Source organism: Gymnodraco acuticeps, unplaced genomic scaffold (genome assembly GCF_902827175.1).
Source record: "Gymnodraco acuticeps unplaced genomic scaffold, fGymAcu1.1, whole genome shotgun sequence".
Lineage (NCBI taxonomy): Eukaryota > Metazoa > Chordata > Actinopteri > Perciformes > Bathydraconidae > Gymnodraco > Gymnodraco acuticeps.
In genome coordinates, this window is record NW_022990274.1 from 97,660 (window position 1) to 108,239 (window position 10,580).

The 10,580-nt window shown below is 42.4% G+C and overlaps 1 protein-coding gene across 1 annotated transcript; it reads left to right on the forward strand.

The window, feature by feature from the left end:
- The first annotated feature begins 1,160 nt into the window (after positions 1-1,160).
- Positions 1,161-3,477, forward strand: LOC117549481. Its single transcript, XM_034221445.1, has 4 exons — positions 1,161-1,238; positions 1,393-1,778; positions 2,387-2,522; positions 2,731-3,477. The coding sequence occupies exons 1-4, from the start codon at positions 1,194-1,196 to the stop codon at positions 3,475-3,477; spliced, it is 1,314 nt and encodes a 437-aa protein (XP_034077336.1). The 5' UTR covers positions 1,161-1,193.
- The last annotated feature ends 7,103 nt before the right edge of the window (positions 3,478-10,580 follow it).

Sequence of the window (10,580 nt, forward strand, 5' to 3'; positions counted from 1 at the left end):
TGAAAGCACCAGCGAGTAGGAGCTGCCCGCTGGCAAATATCATCCAGTAGCTTGGTGCGCTTTGCTGAGCGGCTGAAAAAGGTGGCCAAGCCAGAGAGGTGGGAGAAGAAGACCTTACACCTGCACGGGTCTGATTTTCAAGACCCGCTCCCGCCCCGCAACGTGCAATACCAACCTGATCTCACCAGAATGCGTGACTCCACCACGACTCCTTAACACCGCATTGCGTGGTGGACTCACGAACTTTGCTACATTTACGTGTCTGCACCACGCAAACAACCCCAATGTAAAGTGAATGAGGCTCTTTTTGTCGTGGTGCATACACGCATTTCTACAACGTCCTGCAGTGCAAGCCTTGTTATTATGAATACAAATAAAATAAAAGAAGCCTCCCGTGAGTTCTACAAGCTATAAAGTAGATTTTAAAAACGTTTTATAGAAAAAAAGCTCACTGCAGGCCGTTGTAGAAATGCGTGTGTGCACCACGACAAAAGAGCCTCATTCACTTTACATTGGCGCTGTTTGCGTGGTGCAGACACGTAAATGTAACAAAGTTCGTGAGTCCACCACGCAATGCGGTGTTAAGGAGTCGTGGTGGAGTCACGCATTCTGGTGAGATTAGGTTGTGCAATACCGAACCCGCCCCGCTACCCGCACATATTGCCAATTAGTTTCGCAAACCGACCCGACCCGTCAGCACAAGATCCGCAACCCGACCCGAACCCGCATATATATGAGCAGTGAAAACGTGCAATTATTAACACACTTAGTTGCATATTTGTCTCAAAAAGCGTGGGATGTTGGTTCTTTTCTCCATCTAGGACAGTGATCACCAACTAGCGGCCCGCGGGCCACATCCGGCCCGCCAGACATTCTCATCCGGCCCGCACGACGGTGGTGACTGTGGCGTTGGCGGAGTGGTTACTGCGTTCGCCTCCCACCCATTTTTTTTTTTTACAACGTCTCGTGAGTAAGGTGCAGTACCGGAGTCCAACAGAGAGGCAGCAGCTGCGGGTCAGTAGACTGCGTACTGCGAAACCTTCCCTGCCTTGAACAATAATAGGCTACATGCACTAGGGTCTGAGACGTACTTCCGCCTTAGCCGTTATACTGCTCGGACGCTTCCGGGTTGCTTCTGGTCTGAGTAGCTGAGCGTCCACAAATGTTTTACTGTTTAAATCTGTGGTTTAAATATGAGTCGACGGAAGATTTTCAAAACGGAGCATTTGCAAAGACAAGTAAATAACTACTCCGAGCACTGCTGTGTCCCACTTTGTACGGCGTCAGCTAAATTCAACGGCGTCCTAAGTTTCCATGGCTTTCCGACCGAACTCGAGCTGCGAAGACAGTGGCTAGTTAAAATACGACTTTACAATCTCCTCTCACTCCAAGGTCTGCAGTCGTCACTTCGCTACGGATCAACTAATAGAGCCAAAAACCCTTGATGGCCGTAGGAGGCTTGTGAAAGGTGCTGTCCCAACTCTGTTTGAGTGGAATCACTTCACTGCTCAAACACTGCGGGCTAGTGTTTGGGAGAGAAGGGAGCGGCCCACTGAACCAGTCTCTCGGGAGGAGCAGGAAGAGCACATCGATGTCCGTGACCATGATTACTGCTCAACCCCTGAACCAGCTTCACTGGACATGTCCCCTCAAGCTACAGAAGACAACTCCAAAACATTGGAGGATCTGCAGAAGCAACTGCAGGAGTTAAGAGTCCAGCGAGAGTTTTGCTTACAGCGGTTTGCTGGCTCCGACGACAACATCCGATTCTATACCAGGTAATGTTTGGGCTAAATTCTATCCAAGTTTTTGAGATGGGTTAGCTTATAAAGAATCCTGTTTACCTGCCGTTTGACTGCTGACTATTTGCATGCAGTGTTGGAATAAGTAGGCTACTCAACTTAACTGAAGTATAAGTACAAATACTATGGTTTGAAAATACTCCTGAACTGAACATGTAGAATCATAAATCATGTGTTTTCATAAGTAACTAGAAACTATGAAGGTTAACTAAATGTGGTGGAGTAAAACATACTAATACTAACAACATACTGATAATACTTTACTACAAGTGGAAATCTTCAAAACCTTACCAAAGTAAAAGTACATGTCAATATCCACTGCGTTTCTCCCAGTTGCACACTAGAATGAAGAGTAAAAGTAGTCATTCTGTGTAAAATGTTCCCTGTATGTTTTAGATTATTATTACTGCTGCTTTAATGTAGTTGTTACATGTTACTGCTGTATATTACTATACCTGCACCAAGTGCCTTCTTAATCAGTCTATTTGAATTGTAATGTATTATAGCAAACAAGAGGAAAGCATTAGCCCATGTGTTACAGTTAACGAGTCAATTAATGACTGACATGTGTCTTTTGTGTACAGATTCCCGAGCTATAACCACCTGATGGCCTTCTGGTTTTTGATTGAGCCTTCCATTTATAAAATGGTTCGTGTTACAAGAGCGATATCAGCTGCCAAGAGGAATGAAGAAGTGGTTACACACGCACGTCCATCAACGGTAGGCTACGTTTCTTTTAACACACAATCTAAACACAAACTGAAGGGAAAATGTTTCTCCAACATTTCATTGCTTTCGTGTAGGCTAAAAGGCTATAGTACTCAATCCTTTTTGAATACATCAGAGAACTAAAACAACTTAATGTTTTTCCCATGGTGTGCTACACTCATGACATTAATATAGTACCCTTTTTTTGTTTATCTTCCAGAGACAGCTGCTTCAGCCAATTGACGAGTTCTTCCTTTTTCTCTGCTTCCTGTCGGTGGGTTTGAAAGAGAGGGACCTTGCAAACCGCTTCAACGTACACCAGTCCACTGTGAGCCGCATCATTGCAACATGGACGAGTTTTCTTACAACTTTATTGGGGTCACAGTGCATCTGGCTTACACCTGCAGAAGTTCAAGCCCACCTCCCAGAGGCATTCAAAGATTTCCCAGACACACAGGTGTTCCTGGATTGCACAGAGCTGAGGTGTCAAACACCATCCTCACTCCTCCTCCAAAGTGAAATGTATTCTACATACAAATCTCACTGCACCATGAAAGCCCTGGTTGGCATAGCCCCACATGGCACAGTGACATTTGTTTCCAGTCTGTATGGTGGTTCTGTCAGCGACAAGGAGGTTTTCAAACAATCTGGAATAGCTGCGTTGTTGACTGAAAACATGGCAGTGATGGTAGATAAGGGCTTCCTGATCAGCGATTGCTGCAAATGCAAGGTGTACTGCCCACCTTTTCTGTCAAAGCAGAAGCAAATGCCAGCCTATCAGGTGAGGGAGACACAGGCCATTGCCAGACTGAGGGTTCATGTGGAGCGTGTCATTAGGAGGATAAAAGAGAACAAACTTTTTGATGGTGTCATCCTCCTGTCCCATGCCTACAACATCAACCAACTGTTTGCAGTAGCATGTATGCTGTCAAACTATCAGAACAAGCACTGGTCAAGAAATGGGTGAAATAAGACAAGATGATGATGACACCTGTGCAGGTAGCTGTGATTAAGCTGGGTGAGCACACCGTAATCCCGTGTTGCCTGACACACGCTAGTGTTTTGTTTGAATAAATGGTAAATAGCAAATTACAATGCGTTGATGATTTCTTACAAATGCACTGATTTACTATTCATTACACAAATCACTTCACTTTATTGTCTTTTTAAATACAATTGTATATTTATTTACATATATGAAAATGTGACAAACAATATATATCAAAAACAAAATATTGAAATCACATTTTGTTGTCATTCAGAACACATGATTGAGGGATTGCCTCCTAAAAACAATGACGGCTGAGCCAGCGTCTAGCAGCTAACTGCTTACAGAGTTAACAATGGCTACAGTGCCCACTACTTTTTTAATGACGGGTACTTCGGCATGTATGTGTAAAAAAAAAAAAAAGTCTACTTTTTCTCTGATTGCTCTTTGCACTTCTGGATCTGTGTATATTCTTTGCACCAGGTAGTCCTCTTGTGCCCACACTACAAAATCACACCACTGCATCCCAGATACAAGAAGTTGACCCTGTACTTGCAATAGGCATGGCTTTTCTTGAGCTTAGGGGAGCCACATTCCATCTGCACATATTTGCAGTCGACATAATTTGGGACATTGGGACATTTGAATTCAACAAGGCCAAATTGGGGATATTCTGTTGGGTCAAAAACAACTCCATCAGGGGAGGCACCAAGCCAAGGGCGTAGAGGGGTGAATGACAAGGCCACAAGGGGAGTAGTTCACGTTTGGCCAGTCTACTGTATTCAGCTGCTACTGTGGGCTCCATCTCGGCACCTCTCCTCATTTCTGCAGTCTGCCTTGTACCTTTGAGTATTCGCTCTGCAAGAGAGTTAGCAGAGCTCTCACCCTCTGACGTGACAAATCTCTCTAAACCTAGAGGCAGTAACCCTGGGTTTGCGGAGCAGATGCCACTCTGAGCTAGAGCTTTGCTCACGGGTAGCCCTCCTCAATTTTGTGAGACATTTCCAAATCAACAGATAAGCTGTTCATATGTAGTTGCTCCTCTTCTGAGCACACAGCGGTAAATCACATGGCAAGATCACATACCCCTCTATGGGCAAGTGGGGTGTTGGTGGTGTGTCAGTGTGAAGTGGTGGTGTACCGAGACGTCAAAGCAGGCATCTGATAGGACAGAACACTGCCCTCCTGCACAATCCCGAAGGCACTTTCCACAAGGGGCTTGTCAGGTCTCATTTCATTGTGGTCACAAGCGGCCTGTCTTCAATGCTGAATGCTGAGTATGCCTCCGTAACTCTGAACAGGCAGGGATCTGGTAATGGCCCCACCATGCCTCTGTAGAATCCACTCCTACAAAGAAGGGCAAAGACAATATAGCACATTAATGTGACAATAAAGGTTAGGAATACAGCACCAGAATTATGAATTTTAAAAACACAGGAAATACATTTTCCAGCTAAAATTACCCTTACTCCAGTCTGCACCATCCTATTTGGTACAGGCTTGGTGAAGACCATGGAGTTGATGGGGCCCTGGCTTCACACCCTTAAGGAAAAGACAATTACTGTTCGTTGAGTCACTTTAAATAAAACAAAAACTCTGAAAGATTACAAGTATTTGAACCTCATTGAAATGACCATTGTTCGCGGCTTGTGCCATTGCTGTTCCGATTCAGTACAGCTATGCACAGGTGGCACAACTGGCATGTTCAGTTCAGTGTAGTGTGCTGTTTGGAACAGCAATGCTACTGTGGTGATTGCACAAAACAGTTCCTGCAGCACAGGAGCACTGGTTGTGCGTGAGCACCACTGGTGATGAATCACGAAGCGTTATCTAAAAAAGAGAAGAAAAATACTAGTGATTAGTAACCTCACTTGTTACTATGAGCCAGGAGGTTATTATGAGTAGAATTAGTGGTTATTTTTACTGACCCATTATCCTAGAAGAAGCATGTATTCCTGAATGCTTAGTGTTACCCTCTTACCCTACAATACCACAATGAACTTTCTTTGGAAACTAAGATGCCTTGAAAATTGTATTAAAGCAGTTTTTTACTATATATTTGAACCCCAAACTTACACATCCATAATCAATGTAATAATATCTGACCAATCAGCTGTGATAAAGCAGGGAGAAGTAGGACACTGTTGAGATTCCCTTAAGGTAAACTAATGTTTAACTGAACTGAAACTCAATAAACAGGGGGGGAACAGTGTCATGCTGCCTGCCTACACTCAAACTGTGTGCTGTCTCGCTCTTCCGCATTGACCTGTAGCACAAGGCTCTCACGCTGACCTGCCCCTGTCAGCCTGTCTTTATTGGACACTGAATGAAGAAAAACAGAGCAACAGCGTTAGATCTATACTCACGTCAACACATCTATGGCAACATTGCTTTACAAAAGCTGATACCATTATGCAGTGTGGCTTTGATTGATTGATTGAAAAGTTTATTAACAGCTTGTATATTGGGTACAGTACAGTACAGCTCAAAACATACAATTGTTAAGGGGATGCAGACCAGAGAAAGACTTTCGTCTTGTTTACATCAGGGTCCCCCATTTCCAATTCATCATGTCATTTAAGACATATAAGACATATTTGACATACAGATGGCTTATTTACAATTTACATACAGGTGGTTTTTTTACATACAGATTACGACAACAAGATAACCTTGGCTAGGCTATAAGGCTATTAAACGATAGTATTTGTTAGCAAAATGGCTAATGTTTTAAAGAATTAACACCAGAAACAGTACATAGCGTTACCCAGAGCCCTATAGTAGTCTACTATAGTAGTAGTATAATAATAATAATAATAATAGTAGTTATACTATAGGGCTCTGGCGTTACCTAGCTTTTGACAGCTAATGTTAGCGTAACCCGGAGCATAAGCTAGCTGGTTAGTACCGGTTACCTTCTTACCTTCATAGTTGTATATATATGACGCAGCATATAATTTGAAGCCTTTATCGAGTTTGCTGGCTGGGGCTTGTAGTCGTTCCGGCAAATCCGATGAACATCTGACATTTTAATTTCGGAAGCTCTTGTAGGCAGCGGGTGTAGAAGGTCGTCGTTTTCAAACAGGAAATGAATCGGCCGCTATGAGTAGAATGCGAAGTGACTGTGCATGTAGCCTGTGAAGAGTCTGGTTAATGCGGTCGCACCACAGCAGCAGCCCTGCTGCGACAGAGTCCGACAGAGAAGGCAGGAGCTGCGGGACAGTGCCTAGAGCAGGGGTTGGGTTGTAACGCAATACATGTAATGGCGTTACGTAATCAGAATACAAAAATCAAGTAGGCTAACTGTATTCAGCTGGCGTTACATTTGAAAAACGAGTAATCTGATTACAGTTACTTTCGTAAACCTGAAGTGAATACATTTTGGAATACCTATTGGAATCATTGGTGGAAAAGTTTCCTCACAAAATGTAATATTCATTACCGGCATAACTGTGTGCACACTGCACAGCGCTGCAGCATGTCTGAGCGAGAGAGAGATGCAGCGTGTCTGTGAGGTCCCGCCCCCGCACGCAGATGAGAGAGATCTCTTTTAAAATATATTGAAAGTTAGAAACGGAGATGGTTCGATAAAATGTGCAAGATAACGTTTATGTAGCATTTCTTTATTGTCGAGATGATGACATTTATAACGGGATCAAATCAAAGTGAATGGCCTGCTGCTGCTGAATGCCTGGGGCAAGTGACTGGAAAAAGTTTTAAAAGTTATTATCGTTTCAGATAATAATGATAATTCATTCTATTTAGGGGCACCTTTCAAAGCACCCAAGGACATCTTACAATTCATAACATATTCCAAGGAAAGGTTTTAAGACAGTACAAATAATGCAGTCTGGGTGATGTTTTTTATGTGGGGTGCAGATGAGAGGGAGCTGTCCAGAATGACACTAAGATGTTGTGTTTGTGCTCTTGATAAGCCATTAAAACAGTAAAAATAAGTGTCTCCTGTTCACCAAAAACATACCCATCTGTTATGGAAAAAGAAAGTATTCCAAAAGTAATCTGAATACATTTTTAAGACACGTAACTGTAACTGTATTCTGATTACTTTCAGAGCATGTATTCAGTAACTGATTACATTTACAAAGTAACCCTCCCAACTCTGCCTAGAAATGATCCTTCGTAAGCTTTATGCGGTCCACAGTACCTGAGCGTGCTCCACTAGCACCCACCCCCCCCCACTTCAAAATGCTGGGCTATATAAAAATCGCTGCCCCGCGATAGTGTCTATTGGATACATTTTGGCCCTTGGACAAATGTAGTTGGTGATCCCTGATCTAGGATGACACCAAAAGCCTCCCAGACGTTGGCTTTCGCTCTTGAGGAAGTGTTATTGAAAATGCTGTATTCTCCGCTATGAGCTTCACCTCAGCCATTAAGAATGTGGCGCGCTCAGCAGCAGATTGATGCGCTGCTACAGAGGTTATGATTATGCGCGGTCCCACGGGGGGAGAGGTCTGAGGATTTAAACATTAAACTAAATTATTATTATTTTGTGTGATGGTCTACGATGTAAATAAAATGTCCCGCTGAAAACGTTTTAAGAACAGTAGGGCATAATGTTCGAACAATGTTATCAAAAACATCTAAAGAAGGTTATCACCAAACATTTCAAGAATGTTTTAAAGGACGTGATCCTACCTTTCAGAAGAACAATTCGGAACCAAAAATAAACGTCCCGCTGAAAACATTCCTAGAACAACGAATGGTAACAAACATTTCTAGCTGGGAACTCTCACATGCCACCGCAAACATGCAATATCTGCTTACAGCTTATCATGAATTACGTGCTTGTTTGTTTTTTTCAAAAGGAACATGTGGTGACATCAGATTTTTAAAACATCCTTTTCAAACAGATGCAACAAGTTTGTTTTTTAAAGCGCTCTAGAAATAAATCTGACGTTGACCATGACCCGTGTTAATATTTGCCCATAACAGGAACGTTTTATAAAAAGAATAACATCCTGAAAACATTTTCAGAATGTTTCTTGGAGAATGTTCTTCATTTGTTTCATGTAACATTGAGGGAACGTTTTATAAAGAACATCTTTAATGTGTTACCCAACAACGTCCAAAACACATCCTTAGAATGTTGCAGGCAAAACGTTCCACCTTTGTTAACATATTACATTAAAGGAACGTTTTATAAAACACTTTCTGTCATCTCAGGCCTCAATAACATCCTGAAAACATCCTCTGAATGTTGCAGATAAACCTTATAGGAACATTATTTGAAAAAATAAACATCCTAAAAAGGTTCTTTGAACATCAGATTAAAACGTTTCTTTAAAACCTTATTAGAACCTGTAGGTAACGTTGGCCAAAGTTGTGAGAATGTTCCCCGCTAGCTGGGATATACAGTATGAGTTACATGTTTGTACTGTATTCACCTGAAGTGTCTTTATTTTTAAAGGAAGAATGTTTGGAGTATTACAAGTACTTATAAAAACCTTTGACGCTCATATGTAAACAAAATGAATATTGAACCAGGCTTTATACAATGGCTACATTGCAAATGTGCACATATTTAATCGTCTAATGCCTCCTTTGCACAGTTGCTTTAATATCACTCTTTCAACTTCAGATGAAGTTCATAAAGTTGATGAATAATAATAATACCAGAACTATATCCAGTCACATGTGGCCACACAGTGTCAAGAGGAAGCTGACGGATTCTGTCCTTACGAGAAAAACATTATTAATAGGAACAACTGGGAGGCTATTTTGTACTATGTATGACTTAGTACTTGTTAAATGAAAAGCATGTGCACACAATGACCATTTTCAGGAAATGGTCTCTAATGGCAGGCTAACACCAGTACTGGATGTGTGAGAGGGGTGGAAACACATAATCCCAACATGAGGGGACACTGAAGCACTCTGGGAATCAGCTGCCTGTTCATTTTACAGCAAGGACTGCTTCATGCCCTTCTGAGAGAGGCTTGAGTTACAGTCAGAATCTACATCTGGCGGGGCCCCGTCTCCACCCTGCTGATCACTGTTTTCTGATGTTTCTTATTGACGCAACTGAGCCTGAAGTGTGTGGGAGAAAAACTCCCTCCGGAAGGAATACAGGGATTTTAGACTTTGCAGACCATTTACATGCACACAAACCTGTATAACACTCTACAGGGAAGGGAGAACCCAAAAAGCAGAATAGAGCCTCTTTAAAGGCCCTAACCCTGAACTGAAGTCCATCAACAGAGCTAACCTTTCCTTAACTCACACAGTATGTATGATCACTGTTTGGTTGGAAAGCCTGGAGCTGAAAGGCAACATGTTCTCAGCAGAATTTTAGATAAACAAGAAAATACATAAAAACAGTGAAAGGCTGTATTTTATCCACAATCTACAGTGCTTTGGGTACACTTTCTCCCACCTGACAGACGAGAAATATAATTATTTGAACAATTTGGCTGATGATAACAGTGTGTTTGCTCCGGGGTACAGGCCGAGCTGCTCCACAGATGCTGTTTGGGCACATTGTTCTTAATGGCAAATCACACAACCTCTGTTTATGTCCAGATCCAACCTGTTTTTCTGTGAGTTGTAAATTACAGGCTGCTACCTGTAATTTATGGCAATTTGCTCCCACATTATTGTGGGCCACTGCGGTGGTACCACTTTCTATTCATCTCTGGTCTTAAACAAAGAGGTCCTATCACACTGTTAGTTATGTTCTGCACATTATTATGCCTACTGCCTTTTAAGACACAATGCAACTGAATAGGCCAATTGAACTGAAACATGCACTGTAACAACTCTTTTCTACTGAAAATCAGTTTGGTTCTAGCTCCGTGTTGGTGCTTGTTTGGTCCCAGAAAGTTCTAAGATAGAACTCCTTTCTGTTTCCACCCCCCCAGAGCCCAGTCATGACATCCCAGTTGCTGCTGATTTTTTTCAGCCAACGCTGCTCACAACAACAGCAATGGCCGACTGAGTCTGGTCAATGCTTATGTTTCTTTTAAACAAACAATGCCAGATTAAATGAAAGAAGGACTTCCGCATCACACTATGTCTGGTTAGTGTTGCCTTACTTTGTGTATATGTGTGTGTGGTCACGT